The 22,710-nt window shown below is 47.2% G+C and overlaps 8 protein-coding genes across 8 annotated transcripts; 3 read left to right on the top strand and 5 right to left on the bottom strand.

The window, feature by feature from the left end:
- Positions 1 to 68: 68 nt before the first annotated feature.
- Positions 69 to 916, bottom strand: N7478_002824 (uncharacterized protein; the record flags this gene model as incomplete). Its single annotated transcript, XM_056919038.1, has 2 exons — positions 69 to 649; positions 703 to 916. 2 exons carry the CDS (start codon positions 914 to 916, stop codon positions 69 to 71), a joined length of 795 nt encoding a protein of 264 aa, XP_056782196.1.
- A 1,464-nt stretch (positions 917 to 2,380) lies between these two features.
- N7478_002823 (uncharacterized protein) lies at positions 2,381 to 2,707 on the bottom strand (the record flags this gene model as incomplete). Its single annotated transcript, XM_056919037.1, has 1 exon — positions 2,381 to 2,707. One exon carries the CDS (start codon positions 2,705 to 2,707, stop codon positions 2,381 to 2,383), a length of 327 nt encoding a protein of 108 aa, XP_056782195.1.
- A 3,614-nt stretch (positions 2,708 to 6,321) lies between these two features.
- On the top strand, positions 6,322 to 8,129 carry N7478_002822 (MFS transporter; the record flags this gene model as incomplete). The annotated part of the gene is made up of 3 exons (XM_056919036.1): positions 6,322 to 6,982; positions 7,061 to 7,750; positions 7,816 to 8,129. The coding sequence occupies 3 exons, from the start codon at positions 6,322 to 6,324 to the stop codon at positions 8,127 to 8,129; spliced, it is 1,665 nt and encodes a 554-aa protein (XP_056782194.1).
- Positions 8,130 to 8,532: 403 nt separating this feature from the next.
- On the bottom strand, positions 8,533 to 9,666 carry N7478_002821 (uncharacterized protein; the record flags this gene model as incomplete). The annotated part of the gene is made up of 1 exon (XM_056919035.1): positions 8,533 to 9,666. One exon carries the CDS (start codon positions 9,664 to 9,666, stop codon positions 8,533 to 8,535), a length of 1,134 nt encoding a protein of 377 aa, XP_056782193.1.
- A 1,138-nt stretch (positions 9,667 to 10,804) lies between these two features.
- N7478_002820 (fungal specific transcription factor domain-containing protein) lies at positions 10,805 to 12,835 on the top strand (the record flags this gene model as incomplete). Its single annotated transcript, XM_056919034.1, has 6 exons — positions 10,805 to 11,052; positions 11,125 to 11,502; positions 11,576 to 11,642; positions 11,707 to 11,899; positions 12,001 to 12,331; positions 12,421 to 12,835. 6 exons carry the CDS (start codon positions 10,805 to 10,807, stop codon positions 12,833 to 12,835), a joined length of 1,632 nt encoding a protein of 543 aa, XP_056782192.1.
- A 229-nt stretch (positions 12,836 to 13,064) lies between these two features.
- N7478_002819 (alpha-hydroxy acid oxidase) lies at positions 13,065 to 15,092 on the bottom strand (the record flags this gene model as incomplete). The annotated part of the gene is made up of 7 exons (XM_056919033.1): positions 13,065 to 13,220; positions 13,314 to 13,567; positions 13,637 to 13,711; positions 13,785 to 13,934; positions 14,013 to 14,356; positions 14,464 to 14,497; positions 15,047 to 15,092. The coding sequence occupies 7 exons, from the start codon at positions 15,090 to 15,092 to the stop codon at positions 13,065 to 13,067; spliced, it is 1,059 nt and encodes a 352-aa protein (XP_056782191.1).
- A 1,685-nt stretch (positions 15,093 to 16,777) lies between these two features.
- On the bottom strand, positions 16,778 to 20,342 carry N7478_002818 (uncharacterized protein; the record flags this gene model as incomplete). Its single annotated transcript, XM_056919032.1, has 6 exons — positions 16,778 to 17,341; positions 17,406 to 17,776; positions 17,858 to 19,445; positions 19,528 to 19,917; positions 19,977 to 20,029; positions 20,099 to 20,342. 6 exons carry the CDS (start codon positions 20,340 to 20,342, stop codon positions 16,778 to 16,780), a joined length of 3,210 nt encoding a protein of 1,069 aa, XP_056782190.1.
- Positions 20,343 to 20,687: 345 nt separating this feature from the next.
- N7478_002817 (O-acetylhomoserine aminocarboxypropyltransferase/cysteine synthase family protein) lies at positions 20,688 to 22,335 on the top strand (the record flags this gene model as incomplete). The annotated part of the gene is made up of 5 exons (XM_056919031.1): positions 20,688 to 20,737; positions 20,809 to 20,863; positions 20,937 to 21,020; positions 21,106 to 21,465; positions 21,580 to 22,335. 5 exons carry the CDS (start codon positions 20,688 to 20,690, stop codon positions 22,333 to 22,335), a joined length of 1,305 nt encoding a protein of 434 aa, XP_056782189.1.
- Between the last annotated feature and the right edge of the window lie 375 nt (positions 22,336 to 22,710).

The following is a 22,710-nucleotide window of genomic DNA, read 5'->3' as shown; positions in this document are numbered from 1 at the left end:
ATATCAATTTTCCAGATCTCAATTCAATGTCTTCGTTTAACAGAGCCACATCCAATATTATGTAGTTATCAGATCTCTTCAAATGCCCGAACAATATATGATACCCCGCCAATCAGAACCTTTGCCCCTGGAACTCTCCAAGCTCCCTGCCCCTCTCCATCAAATCCAGTCTTCATAGAAGGAACAGCATCCACCTCAGGTCCAAGAACGTACTTTCCCTCCCATTCTGAGCCGTTCCATTCTTCTCTCCTGGCACTGACCTCAGTCCCGGTCCGCTTAACAGAAAGCTTACCATCCGCACTCTTCTCCTTAGAATGAGTCTGAACCTGCTGAAACGCCAGATAGGTTCCCCAGATCCGACCCAAAAACTTCTTGATAACAGTCACTTCTCCCTCTTGCTCATCCTTCAGCTCATCATGGCTCGACTCAAGAATCCAGGAAATACCCTTTCGAGCTCCCTCAGGACCTTCAATGAATGGTGCATCCCGCCAGACCTCCTCGAAAGTCGTCATAGGTTCACCTGGAAGATCAACCCGGGGCATCTGACCACTCTCCAATTCATCACCATTAGGCAAAGGGCTGAAATCAACTGTATCAACCATTCCGATTTCATTTAAAGAATCAAGCTCGCGAGTGAAAGATACATTAACTGTTCATAATTAGTTCTGTCCACCCATTTGAATAATGAAAAAGATCACGAACGCGGTATCTTGTTGGGAGTATTTTCAATTCTAGTCCCGGCCATTGCCCAGTCAATTTGGCCTGTTTCCTTATCCATTCGAAGGTCGACGAACCACTCGCCCACACCGAGGACGATGGTATCAGTGGTCTCTTCTGGTATCTCGGGGACCCATCGGAGTGAGATCCGAGTAGTCAAAGCACAAGAAGAGCCTAATTGAGCACCTGTAGCAGCCATTTTGTGTATTTTATGTGAGGCCTGTCGGGAGAAAGGCAGATTAAGATTGGTGAGGGATCTCCTCTTATGTATGACGATGTGCTTCCGTGGTGGAGCTGGGGATATCCGGATCGGCTTTATGGACGAATCGGGAAGCTGTAAGAGACGGGAGGCGTGTTACAAAGTTTAAGAAGAGGGCTTACATATTTTTGCCCTCTTATCTTTACCTTTTCAATTGATAAGAGGGAAAGAGTGGCCCGAGTGGCTTTTTGATATTCTTCTCCTCATTCCAGATGAAGGGAAGAAATGTTTTTATGGTTTCTTGAAAAAAGTCCTGTGGGGAACCTCGTGGCATTTCGCTCTAAGTCACTGTAGATCTTCTCCGCAATTTTGTTGCTTGCCTTCCATTACATTCGCCGAACATTCGACCTTGGCACGACACACAAAACATAAAACAGATGCTTTAGTGGGAGACAAGCACGTGAACAAGAAGAGAAATCAGATCTAGCCCGGTTGACTATATCAACAAATAAATTAAACGCATGACTTGAACCACAATTTAGCAATTCGCCATTCCTTCTCATAGTCCACGTCAAGATAATACCTGAGGTTGCCATCATGAGTGTACAAATTGACGTATTACGTGGACAGGTTCAAAGCCTGATGCACTGCTGGGAATTATCGTTCATTTAAATTTACAATTTACAAGTTGTTTATCCTATAATCATCACCACGTTATTTATAGGCTTCCTGTCACCTTCATCTCATACCTCACTGTGGCTTTCTTTTTTAAGAAAAGGAAATCAGGGTCTTAGGCACCTGGAATATAAGCTATCCTTAAATTGGCTACTTCAATTGATTTTGATCTGGTACGTGCATTCAAAAATATCCAAAGATGACCAGGATTTCTCTTGGCAGAGGGGGGTATCAATGAGTACCAATTTGACCTCTAATCCAAACCCTCCAATGAAAACAAAGGGACAACTCGTTGATAGGCTATTAAGAAGTCATTCTCTCTTTTGGTAATTTAGCAAAAACATCCAATACCCCACTGCGTTTATTCCGTCGTGCTATGTCCGCTGGTGTTTCACCTGTAGAAGTTTGGACCGCGCGGTCCGCGCCATAGTCTAACAAACATCTTGTTAGAGCCACACCCCTTAGGTCATTTACACGAGCCGCAATATGCAGTGGTCGACCCTTTGGGATATCACCATTAGGATCAAGCCCATTGTCAAGTAAATACCTAATAATGGGTAAACTTTCCTCAGAGCGGCTCATTGCCCCAAGGAAGATGTCTGTTCTGTCCAAGGTATCAAAGCGCGCTCCATATGAAACTAGAACTTTCATCGCACTTAGAGTGCCAACACATGCTGCAGTAGTAAGGGGGATCGATCCATTTTGCCCAGGCTTATTCAGATCCGCACCATGCTCCAAAAACCACCTCACGTTCTCTTCACTTTTTGTCATGGTTCTTTTCGCGATTAGTTAAGTCTCGGCGAACTCAAGCTGCATGACATACCATAAAACAAGCTCTCCGAAGTCTCTAAAGTTGATATCCAAGCCATGCTGTAGGAGGACTTGAAAGTTTGCAACATTCTTGCTGGCGCAGGCTTCCAAAAAAGACCACCGTGTCAACACAGCTCCATGGCTCATCAACATAACCGCCAAGGCGGATTGATCACTGGAGAAAGCCAGTATTACTGTCTCATTAAGATCCTCTTCGGACGGTCCACTGGAATCTCTCAGGATCTCACGTAGCTCATCTACTTTACCCGCACGGTAAAGATCTTCCAGCGACAGTGAGCTAGTCATGACGCTAATAGAATGCAGCGATTCGCCGGGGCTGTTTAAGGCGAATTGGCGGACAAGAAATATGGATACAGGGACTCGATTTTCAAGCAAGGCCTTCTGAAAATATGAGAGCGACGGATGGAGAGTAATGGAAGGGAAGAACTAAGGGAGGCATGTCGGCACCTAAATATCTCGCCTTGCATGGGGCTTGGACCGCCAAGAGATCGGTCCCAGTACGCAGCCCCAGTGTGTTTCACCATCTTAATCGAGACTGAAGGGCCAAGGCATGACGAGAAAAAGAACTGTTCTTTGGATGGATACTGTTTGTATGTATAATGAGTCATGGGATGAGAGACCAATGGGTCGGCGTCGCCCAGGGGTGGTCGTGGAGGATAGAAATTATGGAGCTCTTAAAAGAGTCCAGTAATTGCTATAGTCCAAATAACCATCTCCAACTTCGTTTTCGGTTGTTTCTGACAAAAGAAGTGAATCCGAATTCACAAAGGAGCTGCTCAATTGCGCAAGAGATAGCTGTATGACTGGGCTCACCGCACTCCATCGGGACTCCCACATATAGGAAGATCGCTCGCTCAGATAGCCGGCAATATCGAAACCATGAGCTGCCATGTAAATAAGGACTTCTCGGCACCACTCATGTTTTCCACTATTCCCGGTTCCAAAGTAGGTGAATGAAGCTATACACAGACCAAACATTGAATATCTAGCGCATGCCATTTTCGTACTTTCTCGGAAGCAATAGGGCAATGCGCGAGCTATTCTGTCTGCATATGCCTCTGGGGTTTCGAATTTCTTATCTTAAAATTGGCATTCGGATTCAATTTCCCCTGGAGAATCTATTTGTGAATAGACCAAAGAGTTCGCTTGATACGTCAAAGGCTGGAGAATGGCTAGATAGGGCCAGATCAAGATGAAAAGCATCGCATTGTCCAGTGATGAAAATTGGTATGCGGAGCCAAACAGCGGGTCTGTAGACGGGATACATGTATCGTTGGTGAATTGCGACTGGCGTTCTGGCGTATCTCGACCTATGGCCCCGTCTGTAGATAGCTTTTTCAATTTCTCTTGTGTCTCATGGCATTTCTCAATAGATCCTCACAAGCCTCGACGTTAGAAGGGTTGACTGAATCCAATTCGCACTTCAAATCCTTAAGGAGCACTGCTATCTGAAAATATCGAGTATTGGATCCCCATTAGTCGGCTCCATGAGATAGTTGTATTCCAATTGAGAGAAATTCGCCTCCGTCGTTACAAGAACTTAAATACAAAAGAACAGATGCCACATTGGTCAGAGTCATCTCAAAGTTGAGATAATTCGGGAGTGATATGTTGATACATACTATTTTCGCCTTTTGTTCATATCGACAAATGATGTCAACAATAGGATCTCTTTTGGCCTTTGCCCTATAATGGCTCGAAAGGGTATTCATCCCTGCTACATGAGTACCCCAAGGATCCATACCATTAGGAGCATATATAGCCTACAAAAAAGGCCAGATCGGGTAATTTTCAAATGTACAAATGATAAGATGGGCTCAGACATCCGTACTTTCAGCTCCTGAAAGATAAATATTACATAGAATAGTTCCTCAGTGTAAGTATCTTGTTGGAGCATATTCGACATTTTTCGTATGGCGCTGTTATATAGGGAAAGTCCATGATTGAATATCGAGGTATTTTGAGTCGCCCTTCCCAGAAAAAGACAAGAAATAGCGGACAGAGCTATCTCAGTCATCTGGCTTTTCCGGGCTAGACCTTGAATGCTGCAGCGTACCACATTATCGAAGCAAACAGTTGAAGAGAGAGTATCACTTGGAATGTAACGCTCGATAAAGCATCCAAACACCTGACCCCGCGTGGCCTGTCCTGGGTGGACCAGAGCGGGTATCCTCGAGCATCGAGCCAGGACTGTAAAGCTCGTTGGAAAGGCAAGACTCTGTTGCATTTTTGCTTCATATATGGAGGGAGCACCGATGAGATTCCGGTGACTCTCCCATCCTTGGCATTTGAGCCCTCGTTTTATACACCGTTCATATTCGGGTCTTTTTTCATCGCACTGCTCTAAGTGTTTAAAATTTACTCCTCCCGATGAAGATCTCAGGAGCGGATATTGATTTACCTTTATTTTCCGCCTCCTGCAGTCAATGCAACCTTTTGATTGCCACGGCTTACCGGCCATATCGAAGGACTTAAGTCTAAATAGGCTTGGTCTCTCTTCTCTGTCGAAAGAGCCGAAACAAATAGATTATTAGGGAAGAAGGGTGGAGATGAGAAAGAGACAGTCGAGCTCGGATGCAATGTTGATCCATCTGCCGAGCCAATTGGGTGGCAGTGACCAGGGAAGCCAGTTGACTGATATTTTTGGCCCCCAAGTGCACGGTGGTCGTACTTTCCATCTAGTTAAGAACCACCGATGGAACTGCTTGGACGACTTACTGCGTCCCGAGGCATTAACCAGGCTCACCAGATTTCAAATTCACCATATCTTTGGTGCATACCCTGCAGGATACCACTGCTATATCTTGTAAGTACTGAGCAATACTGCCCCGGATCCATTGATTAAAAGCTGGTGAACAGGGGCACGGTATATTCGCGTATCGTGTTTGATACGCGGTTTCGACAGAATCCACTCGATCTGGTTGAGGGTTCTCGATATCGTCGTATTGTATTAAAGAAAGGTAGTAGTCTACCAGAGCTGCCGCTGTTGGAGGAGTTCGTTGGTGGGAAGCTGAACCCCTCTTTGTTTTTCGAAGCATTTTGATACCACTGCCGACAATTTAAGTGGAGTCTGTGGGTGTCACTTTTGCGGCATTGAAAACTTGAACAGATGTGTTAGAAGGAGAAAAAAATTAAGGAGGGAGACATGTGGAGAAAAGGAAATGTGTGCATGCACGTAATGTAGGAAATATTGTGCAGATTATGCAAATTGTCACGTGTTGATCCGACTAGATGATCTGATAAGATCTCCCGCTAACTCGGCGCTGATCCGACGCCTTATGCTAAATGGTCTGAATTTCGGAATTAGCATAAATCCATACTCCGAGAGTATTGTATAGACAAAAGAAACAGATGGAAATTTGGAAGAAGAGGTAATGCCTAATTTTCTACGTGTAGCCCTGGATCTTTGGGTCTCCACGTCTTCGGAGATGCAGAGAACTAAACGGTTACGGGCGGCAGCATGACGTTTTATCGGCCATTTGTACGCCCCGGTGTACAACGCTATGCGGAGTACCGAATGGAAGAAAAAATAAGCCCGATTAGAGTCGCATTTCCGACACGTTGAAGACTCATATCGATCATTTCTTTTTGTAGTCTTCTGAAATCATGATATCACCCCACTTTCGCGGCAAGAAAATAGAGTTCCGAAGATAATGCCGCGGAGTTTTGTTTTCGGCAATATAACCACTGAAACTCCGACACCGAAATCCCGGGCTGAACTATATAACCAATAGCAGCTGCGGGGCACACGATTTCTCCAGGGCTGTACCTAAGATGACAAGGTGCTGCAAGCCTCAATACTTCAAAAACGACAAGTCTCTACTTGCACCTTGAAATTTAACAGTCATCTTCTTGCTGTTCTAGTTCTTCCAATTTGTGCCCATGACCGAGTTTTCAAGATGGCGTCTACCCCCGAGCCCACACTCGTGAATAATGAGAGTTCTCAGGAGCTCAAGAACTTCCAACGACCACCCCGGCGCATGTCGTGGCTTGATTATCTTCTGTTCCGTACCCCTCTCGCCGACGATGTTTGCAACCATGATTACTCCGGAAAAGGCACAGATAATGATCCATACATCATCGACTTTCTAGACAACGACCCCCAAGATGGTATGAACTTCTCCAATGGGCGAAAATGGGCTATCACAGTTGCTCAGTCTATGTCCACGTTTGTGGTAACCTTCTCTTCATCCGTGTACGCTAGTGGAATAGAAGGCGTCGTGGCACGCTTCAATGTGTCCGAGGAGGTGGCTACACTGGGGTTGTCGCTATTTGTGTTAGGGTTTGCCGTGGGACCGCTGATATGGGCACCCATGTCGGAGATGTACGGTCGCAAGCCCGTTTATGTGATTTCTTTCATGCTCTACACGGCTTTTAGCGTGGCCGCGGCCTGTTCGCCAAATATAACGGCCTTGCTGGTTCTTCGTTTCTTTGCGAGCTCATTTGGTTCATCGTCAATGACGAATACTGGAGGTGTCATTGCCGACATGTTTTGTCAGGAAGAGCGCGGAATGGCGACGGGATTGTTTGTCACAGCTCCTTTTCTGGGTCCTGCAATTGGTAAGTGGTATATGTCTCTTTCATTTGCTGCCGCTTTTGCTTTTTTACACATACTAATTCTTTTATTTTTGCTTACAGGGCCTAGTGCCGGCGGTTTTCTTGCCCAAGCTCAAGGTTGGCGGTGGCCGCTCGGTTTAATCGCAATAATGGGCGGCGTGGTCTGGATCGTCACCACACTCGTTACCCCCGAAACATACGCACCGTTCATTCTCCGACATCGAGCGAAAGCCCTCACCCGGATGACAAAAGCTTCCCATGTCACCCGATTCGATGCGGGAAAGCCACAAAAGACATTCTCGGAGGAGCTCAGGATATCTCTCACGCGGCCCTGGATTTTTTTGTTCCGTGAACCTATCGTCTTGCTAACGGGACTGTACGTCTCAATCGTCTATGGCACACTATACATGTTCTTCGCCGGCTTTCCCATTGTCTTCCAATATACCCGAGGGTGGAGTCAGGGCATTGCCGGACTACCATTTGTCGGCGTTGCCATTGGTGTCTGTTTTGCTACGGTCGCGGCAGGCGTGGACAATAAAAGATACGTTCGTGTCTGCGTGGAGGCCGATGCAAGGGGAACCATACCCGAGCCAGAGGCTAGACTTAATATGGCCATGATAGGCTCTTTTATTGTTCCGGTTGGCCTTTTCATGTTTGCGTGGACAACATATCCATCTGTACACTGGATTGTACCCATTATCGGCGCGGTAATCTTTTCATGCGGACTTGTCATGGTCTTTATCTCACTGATGACCTATTTGGTCGATTCTTGTGAGTCCTGAAAATTTTGATTCTGATTCTCTGCAAAATATTAGTATATGCTAACCTGCACACAGATACTGTCTATGCTGCTTCCGCACTAGCAGCAAATTCAGTCCTTCGATCCTTGTTCGGCACCGCGTTCCCGCTATTTACCACTCAAATGTATGAAAATTTAGGGAATCAGTGGGCGAGCTCCATCCCTGCATTCTTGGTACTTGTGTGCGTACCTTCCCCCTTTTTGTTCCACAAGTACGGTGCAAAGATACGCGCCAAATGCAAGTATTCTCTGGAAGCAGCAAAGGTAATGGAACAAATGCGCGGTCGGAAATGTGCAGTGATGGAGGGTGAGCCAAATGGGCTCGAGAGAAAGGTTGAAGAGACTGTTTAGTGAAGCGTGCGCCAACCTTCTTATTGCTCCCAGTTTGATATGACGAGGGGAAAGTAAAGATCCTCTGCATTCAATTTTGTTTTGTATCGGTAAATTGCCCTTCCATTTTTATGATTCTTTTATTATTTTTTTAATCCATTTCATGTATTATGTGTCTTCTAGAGAATGTGCAACACCTGCGCAACTGAAAGAGAATGAAAGATGGGGAGTATGGTTCAAACAGGGCATAAGTTGTCAGAAAAAGAAAAGGAAAAAGTCACCGAATGACGGGGTTTTTCGTTTTTCTGAACGGCATCTACTCCCTCGCAGAATTTCTCATTAACAGAGCCTGTACCAAGCAGCCCTTTTCAATGCATAGAGCCATACCTCTGAGAAGAGCCAGTGGACAAATAATTCGATCCCCCTAAAGGTCTTTCATCTGTCGCATCTTCATTTTTAACGAAAGAACGGATCGTGTGTCGTCCTCTGGGCGGAATTCCCCTACTTGAAATACTGCATGCAAGAGAGACTGGCTATGCTGTCCCGCAAATAACCCATTGACCACATCTTTGCTTTCATCTCTAGATGTAGCAGATATGCGGTACTGCTCTGGTAAGCCAACAAAAATCTCTATCCGCTCCAACTGGTGCTCTATTTGATGCACTAACAGTATCCCACAGAGCTTCCGGTTTGGTAGAAGTGGTAGCCCGCCCAGGTACAGCGTCGGCGTGGAGAGGTGCTGCGGCTGCTGCGAGGTCGATATAGAAGCCAAAGTTGCCGCAGGGCCGCCGGTGGCTAAGTATTCGAACACGGTAGAAAAGATACTATCGTATATAGAAACAATCTGGATATAGCAGGATAATGCTACGAGGAGCTGGGTAGTGCAAAGAGTTGGCGAACCGGAATCGTACGTGATTGTTTGTGGGGTGTGTACGGCCGCTACCGTCGACGGTCGAAGGTTGGCTAAGAGCTTTTCTAATTCTTTCGAAATTCTGGCAACTTGAACCAGAGGATGTGAATCCCAGATTTCTCCATCGTGGCTGCCGTTGCTCTCAGGAGATATAGTCAGTCTGAGGACATCTTGGACGTCCCACGGGGCCGATCGGACGCAAGAGAGTAGATTGCAGAGCTCCAAGTGGAGCTGGGAGAGTAGTGTCTCAACACGGTCGGGGCTGCATAACGACAATCCAAGATCCGTGGGGCCAGCCTGCGGCATAAATAAAGTATTGTTGAACTGGTATGGAGAAGTAGCAGATTGAGAGGCTGGTCCTAGATCTCCTCGTGGCTGCTGTGGTACCTTGGGGGTTGGCGAATTGGCATTTAGGCCGGCCGGTAGTTGAGAGAATGATTGAAAATCGTCAAGGCTGTTGCTGTCCAAGATAGAATCTGTATGCTGCATGCCAATGCTGTCCAAAAAGTTGTCGAGAGACAGATCACAATCAACTATATTGATGCCGCTGTCTCCGGGCGATGGAATATTCGTTTCCGAAGACGTGGAGATCTCGTTCAATGGCACATCTGGCTGCCGTGAAGGTGGACGGCCTGTTGGACGAGCCATGCTTGTAACACATCTTGTTCCCGATTTTATACATCTATGGCATGCACCGGAAGGTCGCCCCTCATCTCGGAAACAACGAAGCTTTTGCGATCGACAACGATCACATGCGGAGCGTTTCCAGGGAGCTCTGGTTGAGAAATCGCCTGGCATTTTTGAATGTAGTTTTTACAATGCGACACGAATTTACAAGTAAACAAATAGGTCAGTGGGTTTAAAAGAACTAGCGTGTCGAAGAAAGCATGAACTATGGATGACATTAAATAACGGTGGATCCACTCCACTCGCAAGCCAGTGTGTATTGTAAACATTGAATTTACTCTTATGGTAGTATTATTCGTAGTATAAATTTTGTATTTTATTTTATTTTATTCTAATTTTTATTTATTATGTATATCAGCGGCCACGCGATAATCTGGAAAGGGCTGTGGGCCTAAACTCAGGGATGATGTGAGGTTGCAAGGCTCCGATCGGACCGGAACTTAAATCGCCGAAGACTTAAGAACGAAACATCTACCTGACTTGATCCCTCCGCGCAATTTACAGGCTTCCGCTAACGCACCCACAAACGTACATCTCCAGCCCCAATGAATCCTTCAGGGGGCGAGGCCCCAAGGAGCACGGGCGAGGTCGGGAAGCGTACCCTGAAAGCCAATAAGGCTTGTGTGCCATGCCGGGTACGCAAGACCAAGTGCGATGCTGCCGTAATTGGCCCCCCCTGCAGCAGCTGTACCAGTAGGCAATGTGCCAAGGACTGCGTACTACCAACCCGTAAGTGGCGAAGCAGGTGAGTCACTTATTGATAGGATTATTTTCTCGCCATGGCTTTTCATGGTTCATGGGTTACCTGCGTGTTGCTAACTTACGACGGGGCTCTTAGGAAAGTAAACCATGTTTCACCAACGCCTAACCAAGTATGAGTAAGTTTTAGGTGATCTCATCGGACTAAGTCCGGTTGTTTATTCTGCTCTAGCAAAGTTTTTTCTGTTCCTTCGACAATCCTTCGAAATTCCCACTAATGATCATCAGGCCCAATGACCCCTCTCCACCACGGCTAGCAGTAGCCAATTAAAAACCGCAACCGAAATCTAATCAATCTAATCAGTCCGAACAGCCCACTCAACCTTCAAATGTTGATCCAATGGATTGCCAAGGCTCGCATCAGACAGAACCAGATCTGCTTTACCTCAATATTTTAAACGATGCTGGCGAAAAAACCACCGAATCCGGTCGAAACTACCCCACTTCCAGCACCCCTTATCGCCCAAGCCCAGAAGAGAGTTTTACTCCTCGAAATTGTCTATGGACTAAACTACCCCAATTAGACGACAGTGACAATGAATATCTTGTTAAGAAAGGTGTTTTTGATCTTCCTCCCTCACGCCACTTGTCAGTATAATCTTGGCATCCTTCCCCTCCGATCTTTGTCTTTGGCTGACCCACTGACCCAACAAACAACAGGGATGTCTTGATTAAAACCTATTTTGACCATGTTTACCCATTTGCGCCCGTTATCGACAGAAGTGCTTTCGTTCGCGGCTACCAATCCGGTGACTGCTCGTTGTTCTTGCTTTACGTCATATTGACAACGGCTAGTGTCCATGCGCCAGCAGAGATTTTATCCGCCTGCGGTTTTGATAGCCGCTCGGCTGCACAAGAGTCGTTCTTCTCCAGGGCCAAGCTTCTCCATGACTTTGCGACTGAAGATGACCCTTTATTGATGCTACAAGGATCCATCATCTTGTGTATGGTAATTCTGGACCATCCGACCGACCGAGACTTTGGCTACTGGTTCCACAATGCGATCCGTCTCGCTACCAAGCTTGACCTACGCAACTCGTACGTTTCTCAACTTCTTGACTGTGAGATGGTGACTGGCACTTGACATACTAAGGCAGTGAATTACTCATAGCTGTATCCGAGAAAATAAACCCCCCGCACTCTTAAAGTTGTACAAGAGGGTCTGGTGGGGTCTCTATGTACGTCTATCTTCCCATCGCTGGATCGTACTATTTGGATATCATATTCATTATAAATACATAGTCTTTAGACATTTTCCATGTATCCGTCAATACCAGACGATCACGACTGCTCGAAAATACCCCTACGATTAATCTTTGGACAGAAGATGACTCGGAAGAAGATAATATCTTTGAACAATCATCCGGCTTGCTATCGCCAACTACACCTCAGCAAAGAGCCTTACCTGTTGTCCATGGCGAGTTGTCTCGAATATGTACGTATCAGATCTATGCGACGCTTCGTTCAAGTTATCATTCAATCTATTTTTATTATATATCCGCATTTGATATCAAAACATGACTAACTCTTATTCAGTCGGACAATGTCTGACTAATATTACAAGCAAACCACAGCAAGATCCTCGGCAAACATTGCATCCACTGGATGCATGGCGGAAAACCCTCGCCGCTAGGATGCACGTGGGTGGGAACATCGGAGCTGACGTGTACTATCTGACTATACAAGCCATCAGTTACAGATTTGAGTGCATATTATGCCGCCTTATAAGGCGCTATTGGCAACAGTCCCATCATACCGAGTGGAGCGAGTGGGCCAAACACCGGCTTCACTCCGCTATTTTGGAGTTAGACACCATTGCCAGGAGGGTATTGGCGAGTGGAAACCTGCTAGACTTCCCCATCTCTTTGTATGTCCGGTTCATTTTTCATTACCCTGATTTTCCAACATTGTTCCATGCAACGGGAAGAAGACCAAAGCTAATCAAAGCGTTACTAGCGTAACCACAATAATTGCCCTACTTGCTCTCCATATCGAGTCAGCCCTGGATTCAGCGGAGACGGATCTCGTCCGCTCTATGGCACGGATATCGATCAGCCAGACCATGCTTGTTCTCACGCAGGGTCAAGAAATTCCAGCTCTGAAACGAGCTTTACCACTATTTGAAGAGATAGTCGCCAAGAAAAACCTTTATTTGGTTCCTCCAAACAGCCTTGGCCAAATACCTATGCAGTCACACTCACAGGAAAACAATATGGCGGATGCCTACGCTTCCCCACACACGCAGGTCAGCGTGGTTCCATCTCAATTTGAGCAAAGTGAGAATAGTGCATGGTTGTATGAGGATTTCTTAGGATTTGATTTGTTGGACGAGTGGCAAATTGGCCAGCTCGACTTTACTGGTCAAAGTTGACGGGACCCCCAGGGGTGGGTGGGGTAAGGGCGAATTCCAGTATTTAGAGCATTTTGGCCCGGAAGGCCTTTTATACTAGCAGAAGCGCCACCCGAAAGTATGCAAAATACCCTGTTTCAGATTTATGGGGCTCGATAAAATCCAATGAATTGACCTTGTTGTCGTATTCTCGATACTCATTTGGCACCGCCGACTTGACGGCAATGAGACCGTATCCGGACAAATTTATCTAATAAACATCGCCTAGAATTCCGTTGCTTTGCAAAATGGACAGATGGGCAGGGCTGATGTCTGATACCTTAGTGCAGCCAGCCAATCCCATACACAGCTTAAACTCCTGAATGAGGAGATCCAGTGCTAGTCCCACACCGTCTGAACCGTTATACTATTTGACAGATCAGATCATGAAGCTGGTTTGATATGGGAACATAACCGTATCTTCTCAAAAGAAAGGATGTAATAAAATCGATAATCTTACCGCTAATCCCCAAATAGCAATTCTTCCAACGAAAACAAACTCCGCGCCAAGGGCGATGGCTTTGAAGATATCTGACCCGCGATGAATGCCACCGTCCAAGGAGAGACGGATTTTACCCTTAGCCAAGGGCGCCACGTCGCGGAGGCAGTCGATAGTGGCGGGTGTGGAGTCTAGTTGTCTACCGCCGTGATTGGAGATTATGATACCATCCACTCTGTGCTTGATGGCGAGGGTAACATCCTCTTTGGAGGTTACTATAATAAGAAATTAACTGATTAGTAAGTGCGCGGGCATAAACTAGGGCTGATGCTGGCTGAACTAACCTCCTTTCACCCAAAGCTCTAGGTCTGTCTGAGTTCGGAGCCAAGGAATATACTCTTCCCAAGCAGCAGCGGCACCTAAATTGATTCCACGAGTCAAATAAGAACTTGATAAATGACTGGCGGTGTAAAACCGCTTTATTATACATACTAACTGAAATATCAGCGACCGACACGCCTGGTGCGCTGATATTGGGGAAAGTCTGGCCGGGAGGGATACTGAACCGATTGCGTAAATCCGGTAGACGGCGACCATACATCGGAGCATCGGCTGTTAGAATAACAGCCTTGTACCCGGCAGCTGGAGGTGTTGTTTGTTAGTATATGTGGTTCAAATACCACTTAATATAAAATCCACGAATGAGAACGAGCGCCCTACCTTTAGCCCGCGTAAGAATGCTGCTTATGACTTCACGCTTGTTCAACGGGCTGACATGAATGGCATACGGTGTCGAGCCATCACTGCTCTGGGCCGATACATCTTCCAAAGTGTCGTTCGACAGAGCGGAAAGAATCATAGGAACACGACGAGCAGCACAGGCCTTGGACGTGCCGATCTCACCGTCTTCATGGACCAGTCGATGCATAGCGGTCGGGGCGACGCCCAGGGGCAGTGCGGCCGTCTTGCCCCACAATGTGGTGCTCGTGTCGACGTTCGTCACATCGCGCAAAACTCGGGGCCGCAGGAGGTAGCGATCAAAGGAACTTTCGTTGAACCCGAGCCTGATCATCGTAATTAGAGTCACATTCCTCTAGACCCACAGCTCCCGTCGCTTCATTTTCCCCAAAGAGAAACGAGAAAATGAAAACACGGAATCAAAAGTACGTACGTGAGACAGTCCATGGAGCCGCCGTTGAAGTAGCCTGTCCATATCTAGCATTAGTTTTCTTATACCGAAAAAGTCTTGTGTATCCTTGGGAGGGAAATCTTAAGCTCGCCTCTATAGATATCTGGCAGCTTTTCGGTAGCCGCCTTCTGGAGGTCTTTGATGCACACGACCTGCGCGTCCGCAGCTTGCGAAATAAAAGACATGTTGACGTAAACTTTAGTTGTTTGTAATAGCTAAAATGCCTCAAATTGCGAAAAGCGAACTCCGGAGTATCTCTCAAAGGCAGACTTTTTGAGGATAAGCTTTATTTCATTTACATGCATTCCATCTCTCTTCATTTATGTTTCTTAATAAAATACGCGCATTTAATTACAGGAAGGTGATTTGTAGCTTGTTGTGAACAATCTGTGTACGGTGGTTCTATCGGACACATTCGGCAAGGTGGTGTGTTCCATGTACTCGTCGAGCCGTCAGAGTGCGAGCTGAAAACAAAAACACGCCGATCATCCGTCTCCGACTATCCGAGTCTGAACTCCGATTCCCCACATCATCGCAAATAGTCTCCGAATGACTGCATGCATACTTTGTGAGCTAGCCACTTTTCCAGGTATGCCGTCATCGCGACCCATGTAGGGGCTATAGCCCCAGGTACAATGCCCCATATTATACACGCAATATGGACTTCGTAAATGCTGGATAGGGGACTACATGCACAACGGGCCCACCTCCAAATGGATTTCCCTCCAACAGGGAGTTTGAAAAGCGGTGAATGAGAAAATACACAAATTGAAAACCAAAAATGAAGGATAGCACCGGTCTCGGAGGGGGCTACGCTAGTGGAAGAATCTGCTGAATCCCACCAGAATGGTAAAAAGAAGATCTTCGTTTTCAAGCAGAGAACTTGCCACATAATCCGGGAGCTAGGTAAAAAGCGAATCTAAAGCTTCTCTATACCCAAAATTGAGAGATTGTCAAACTCGCGTGGCAGCTGCAGTGGGCGATGACCCGAGAATGCGGTGTCAGATGCACCATGCTAATCCGTCATATGAACTTACCAATAAAATCGACAATATCCTGGAAAATTGGACTAAAATCAACAGTTGGCATTACAGTCCGGGGTTATTTCATAGACGGAATGACCCATTCGCCATATAGAAACTATTGCCAATGGGGGGAAACCCGAGGACTAGAATTGCGTGCTTGGGTGAATCTGTATCTGATTGGGTCTGACATCATTTGTAAGGTGTAGTCTGGCCTGCAAGGTACTCAGGAAGAGCTAAAGGCCCGATCTCTGTGACAGTGAGACGGGCAGTTCAATGTCACGTTTTGTCCTGTTGTACGGTCGAGACCACCTGCAGCTGAGTGGGTCACTGCAGCTAAGAGGATGAGGAATATTCGGCGAAGGTGGCTTTCTAGGGCTCAGGGTACATAGATCATTATGAGCCCAATATTATCAAGAGAACGGCCATCTATAGTGGGTAACTTTCTTCAACCTTGTATATACGCCATGTATTTCTCCGCTTTTACTGAAGGATTACCGAAGACTGTAGGTACATTATAAGTATATATTGAAATCTGGAGTATAGGATCGGATTTCTTTCATGTTTTGTCATAGTTCCCACCCCCCCCCCCTGAATTGGATTTCTTAGCGACTTGTCTAAGAGATGCTTTTGTCGGTGTTACGAAGCACATAGAGCAATAGACATATTAGCCCCGTCTGTCACTTGTACTTAGTAGGCGCTCATGAGATTATTTATACGAGGGCCCGGGTGTACAGGGCGATTCTGTGCGAATCCTACGCCGGGGTCATGGTGACACAACACACTAACAGAAACCCAGGCAGTTTAGTGTCGGATCCTGCCCGACCCTTCTTTATTTTGGGATACCCTTGCCAGGGAGTCAGTGACATAAAATCCCACCCGGCGAATATGTGTCTACATGTGGACGTATTGTGCAGTATGTGGCCTAGTAGTGTTCTGGGTTGGTAGAAGACTCCATTAATACCAAATTACCTAACAGCCTATAGACAAGTTAACTATGACTATTAACGAAATTGGTTGGAAATATGTATCGCGAGTCAATGAAACAGTAAATTGCAATGATCCCGGATCGTCAGAGATCACAGAGAAAATATTTCGATGGCAAAAGAAAGAAAGAAAGAAAAAATCACATTACTTCACATCTGGTGAGGCGGAAAGTCAGGCATAAATCAGGCACCGTGTTCTCCACTCGTCGCGTTGGTTATGGTTGCCGTTGTGACGCGTCGTAGCAACTTCGCAAACATGGATATCACGCTCTACTCGCATTCTTATTTTTAGTATCCCCACTGGTCCAACCACGTCTCGAACCAGGCAGGAGATATAGGTGTCAGATCGGCAAAGACGGAGCTTCGCGCCAAGCCATTCCCAACGGCCCAGTTCAGGAGAGATGGAGCTGGCTTGGGCGCATCATCCGATGCAGATGATTCCACCAGCATCCGGAAATAGGACAATAGCTTGAGTCCCGTCTGCGCTCGGCTAGCTGTAGTCTGTGATGAAGTCGACCCATTCTGCTTCTCCGCTTCTTGGACGATCGCCTCCTCGGCGTTCTGCAAGTCGTCCAGCCATTGGGAGAAGGGCACGATCTGCACCTTCTCAGGTGACAAAGCGTTTTCTAGACGGGCATGTATGATCGATACCAGTGACTCCCAGCTGCTTGTCTGGGGATTGACGAGGTTGTAATATATTTCGTCTTCTTGGCTGGCGGTTGTTGTTCTCGCATCCGAATGGATCAGTTGCTCCACCACTTCGGCCAGCAGGTCGATGGGAATCCAATCGATGACTGTTGCGGAACCCAGAGTGGCGGGTAGCTTATTCAGGTATGCTGAAGCGTCTATGATCTATTTGATGGATTAAAACACTGATTATGGAAGAAGGCAAATGCGAAAGAATGAGACGACGTACTGCTGGCACCCAATCCCTACGCGTCCATACACTTCCTTCTCCGTGCGTTACAACGGGACCAGCGACCTGGCCTATACGCAGGACCGAGAGGCGCAACACACCGGCCTGGGCGGCCTTGCTGAGCAAGTGCTCGGCCACGAGCTTGGACGCGCCGTATCCGTTGATCGGAGCGTCTAGGTTGGTCAGCTTGGTTTCGGGTATAGGGCCCAGGAGATGAGTTGGCCAGTTTATGGCGCCGCTTATGGAAGAAACAAAGAAGAAGCGGATCTGTTGCCGAGTCTCGGTGCAAATTTGGACGAGGCTCTGAAGCCCGTTCAACTGCGTTTCGAAAGAGGACAACGGAAGATTAAAGTTTACTTCCCATGCGTTGTCTGTCAACATAAATATTTAGCGATCTGGCAGGCTACATAGAACTTTGAAAGATTCTGGGAGGAAGAGCGGATATAACTCACGAATAATGATCGTTGCTTGGTCTCTGATCTCTTTCAGATCCGCCCGGCTTAAACCAAGGGCTTGAGATGTCAAATTCGTCTGAACAAAGCGGACTTTGCCCTTCCAATTCAAGGAAAGCCCCCTCGACCTTGCTAGCTCGGCTTGTCGGCAAGCTGCATCCGCTGTACTGCTGCGGTTAAAACACCATACTTTGGCGACTCGATCGTTTTTGCACAGAGCGTCCAGAAGATACGAGCCGACAGCCCCCGTTGTGCCTGTGAGGATGACATGCTCCTTGGGTCCTTCCCGAGGCATGGAAAAGGCCGGTAAATGTTTGGCAAGCGCTTGAGATACGGCTCTGGTTTGAAGGTCCACTGGTTCTGTCTCCCGATGTCCTTGACGGATATTCTGCAGTTGCGCATACAGGATATTTCCTAACTGGGCGATGCAAGGGTGAGCATATATTGTGCCGACTTCTACTTGCATGGGAGAAGAGGGAAAAGCAGAATTAAGGAGTCGGGAAAGTCGAACGACATGGAGTGAGTCGAACCCGTTCTCGAAAAGGCTTTCATCATCTTTGATCTGTTCGAGCCCCAATCCTGGCGACACTATCTGAATTGCTTCCCGGAGGCCAGCACAAATGGTCACCTCGCTAGTCCCATCAATTTCGAAGGAGGTAGCCTGCGAGGCTGGAGACCCGGAAATCCCTGAGTCTTGGTACACGCTGGCAATCTCATCGGCGAAGAGCGGTTCTATCTGATGACGTGCTAATGTCCCCTTGGGGGTACGCGGAAAAGGTGTACGCACAACTTTGACAAAGTTGCGATGAACCTGAGCAAAGGCCGGCAGGGTTTTGTTGACAGTCTCAATGGCCGGCCACGCCGCTTCGATGATGGCACTGTCTGACTCGTTCTGTCGACTTTCTTCCGGGTTGAGTAACGCGGCCGCTTGGAAGCGCCCTCGTCCGGTAATGTAGGCGGCTGACAGCCAAGGGTGGGCAGCTAACTGCATTTCCGCCATGAAGGGGTTGAACTTTTCACCGTTCGATAGCACAATAAGATCATCTTTGCGTGTCTCGTACTTGTACAGCTCGGGAATCGTCGGGTGACGCGAGTACAAGTCTTTGGTTTCATATATATCCAAGTCGGGAAAGGTCAGGAAAATTGTCTGAGTAGCAGCCAGTTCCTTTTTCTTGATGAAAACCAGCTCGAACAAGGTGTCTGAATACGGTCGCATTTCAAATCCGCAACACGGGTGAAAATGGAAATACGCCCACTCATCCGGATAAGTGATTACGGACGGCACTAGTAGTCCTTCGGTCATACCCATAGTCTGCCAGAGAGGAACACGGGGGTGAACAATGTTGCCAACAATGGCCGGGACTGGGCCGCCTGCGGCCGTGATAAACTTAAGCTTAGCGAGCTTATCCAACACGCGAGGTGTTTTGGCAATGTCCATGAGAACAATTGGCGAGAGAAAAGCCGAGTCACAATCAATGTTGTCTAGAATCTCTTCAATGACATGTTGCATGACTGGCCCTGGCGTCGGGAATACGACACTCCATCTATAAAAGACGGCACAGAAAAGGCCAAAGCTCAAACCTGCGACCTAATGATATGGAAACACCTCTGAGTTAGCTTCTGGCTTCTTTCTGTTTGTCGCGGTGCAAATTTTCTTTGTGAGTCCTTACATGGAATAAGGGCATCGCATTTAGCATCCTTGTGCCTTCCCATTCCAACAGACTGGGCATCTTTCCTCCGATAGGCTCTACCAAGTGAAGTCTATCGCCAGAGGCCACGGATGCTAGTGTGACTGGTATCAGTCGTGGCATACCGGTCGAACCGGTTGTGTGAAGCAACGCCAAAATATCCAAACGTCCTTCCTCCCACTGCTTCTCATATGAATATGGCTTCACAACACTGGGGTCCAGGAGCTCGTCAAGGGCAGCTATTTGGATACAAGGCAGTTGTATAAAGTTGAGTTTGCCGACGCCCGGCGTTGTGATCCATAGCTCGCAGCCAGCTTCCTTGATAAGGGAATGGTGACCCTCGACACTATTACGTGGTGAAGAAAGTAGAACCTAGTAAACTGTCAGTTGCGAAGATAGCAGGACTGATATCTGTGATATCGGGATCATACCTTGTGGCCAATTTTGGTCGCCGCCAGGATAAGAATGAAGTATCTAATATCATCTGAACGAGCAGAAGGCCATCAATATAGACTCCACAAATCAATGTCTATTAATAATGTGGAGGACATACTCTGTCCAAGATAGCCTATCGTCTTGGGTGTCGCCTTTGTTCCTACTTCAGACTCGAGCCACCAACAAGCCCTATTGATGGCATTGGCAAATATGCTTGTCGTGATCTCCTGGTATCCCTGTGAGGGCTGGTTGTTACGGGGAATATAGAAGAGCACGCGACCAGGGTTGTCCCGAGCAATCTTATCAATCTCCACTGGTAACAGTCGCTGACCATAGGCCGGGGAGGGAGTGACTGAACCCATCGTATTTTGAACTATAAGACAGAGCGATAGCTACGAGAAATACAATTTAGAAATCCTATGTAAATATACCAAAATTAAATGATTCAAGACCCTTTCGGTGAGGCAATAATGGTGTGGTCGGAAGGTTTCGTTCGCACCATTCGGGCGTCCGGGGCCCGGAAGTCATCAAGTCTCCGAATGTTCGGATGGGACATCAAAGTATACGATGCAGTCAGTCTACTTCTATATAATTAAATAGTATATATGTGGATAAAGGAAGTATCGTCTCTTCCAAATTAAAACTCGTCTCCTCGATTTTGTCCAAATTCCATCTCCTTTTAAATCCAACACAGAAAGCTATTCATCATGGAACCGACACCCTGGAAAAACTTTGAAACTATCCAGCTTCATGCCGGGTACCTAGAATCATTCATCCAATTTTTCCTAGTAACACAGGGCTTGTCGAAGCTGACCAATATTTGTATAGGTACAAGCCTGATCCCGTTACGAGATCTACTGCCGTCCCCATCTATGCCACGTCTGTACGTCATTTCCCTTAACCGCAATCATTTTCGCGACCTTCAATGAACTGGTTACTGACTTCTATCTTTCCAGAGCTTCACTTTCAATGACTCTGCCCAGGGAGCCCGACTCTTTGGCCTCCAGGAACCGGGCAACATCTACACCCGTTTGATGAATGTTAGTCACCAAATAATCATCACCATTTCCCCTAATTCCGTCTATTCAATTATGCAGGAATAGAGGCTAAAGTATACGTTTTCAGCCTACCAATGACGTCTTTGAGAAACGCATTGCTGCTCTCGAGGGTGGAATTGCTGCGCTTGCGACCGCGTCTGGTCAGGCCGCCCAGTATCTGACATTGACTAGCCTGACCAGACCTGGTGACAATATCGTTGCTAGCTCGCATTTGTACGGCGGCACATACAATCAGCTCAACGTGCTTCTTCCCCGCTTCAACGTGACAACAAAGTTTGTCGGAAGTGTTGACCCTGCCGAGTTTGCCGCGGCCATTGATGATAATACCAAAGCCATCTACATCGAAAGTATTAGCAATCCAGACAATGTTGTTCCCGACTTTGAGGCCCTCGCTAAGGTTGCTCACGACAATGGTATCCCCTTGATTGTGAGTTGAATTTATCCCAAGCCAAAAGTGAAAAGACAAAAGAAAATAAAAAGAGGGGATGAGGGGAGAAAATTCAAAAGCAGGACACCTCGCTAATATCATCTTACTATTTAGGTCGATAACACCCTTGGTGCCGGTGGCTACTTTGTCCGCCCCATCGAGCACGGTGCGGACATCGTCGTCCACTCAGCCACCAAATGGATCGGTGGACACGGAACCACTATTGCCGGTGTGATTGTCGACTCCGGAAGATTCGACTGGGGCAAGAATGCGGCCAAATTCCCGGAATTTGTCGAGCCATCACCAGCATACCACGGCCTTCGATACTGGCCTACATTCGGTCCAGCTTCGTTCATTATGCGCGCCCGTGTGGAAATGCTCCGCGATGTCGGCCCCTGCTTGAGCCCCTTTGCCGCGCAACAACTAATAATTGGTGTTGAGACTTTGGGCCTGCGAGCTGAGCGACATGCAGAGAACACTGCAAAGCTGGCCGCGTATTTCGCAGCCTCCCCACAGCACGTTAGCTGGACCCTCTGGCCCGGCTCGGAGAAGCACCCAAGCCACGCTGCGGCTAAGAAATATCTGAAGCGCGGCTTTGGTGGTATGCTGAGCATTGGAGTCAAGGGGGGTGCTGAGGCAGGAAGCAAGGTTGTTGACACCCTGCAGCTTGTGTCGAATCTGGCCAATGTGGGTGACGTTAAGAGTCTGGCTATTCACCCTTGGTCGACGACACATGAGCAGCTTTCCGCTGAGGAGAAGACAGCCTCCGGTGTCACGGAAGACATGATTCGTATCTCTGTGGGCATTGAGCACATCGATGATATCATTGCCGATTTTGAGCAGGCATTCAAGAAGGTTTACGAACAGTAAGCTCTTGTTGATGCAGTGACGTAAAGTGGTGCCACGGAATGTTTTTGCAGCGCTATATTAGAACAGAGAGGCATAAACGAGAATGAAATACATGAGCCTTCCTTACTCAGGCTGTTGATCGAATCTGGAGATTAAAGCTTGCTGCTATAGCACTTTTGGAATCAAGCTAGATCAAATCCATACGCTATCCCTTATTTTATGTAACCGAACCTCGTAGTCCTTCCAACCTTGGAATATTCATAATGGCCCCGAGATGAATTAACTTACGAGAGTGCCAGGTTCTTGCCAAAAGGTCCAGTTTACTTTGAAAAAGGATCAATAACTAGTAATTCAATTATCATGCCGACTGCCAATTTGGTCACTGAAGCTTCCACT

The sequence above is a fragment of the Penicillium angulare genome, assembly GCF_028827245.1.
Source record: "Penicillium angulare strain IBT 27051 chromosome Unknown utg000003l_segment0_segment0, whole genome shotgun sequence".
Taxonomy (NCBI): Eukaryota; Fungi; Ascomycota; class Eurotiomycetes; order Eurotiales; family Aspergillaceae; genus Penicillium; species Penicillium angulare.
Note: the sequence above shows the minus strand (reverse complement) of the source record. Positions and strands in the feature narration are given on the sequence as shown.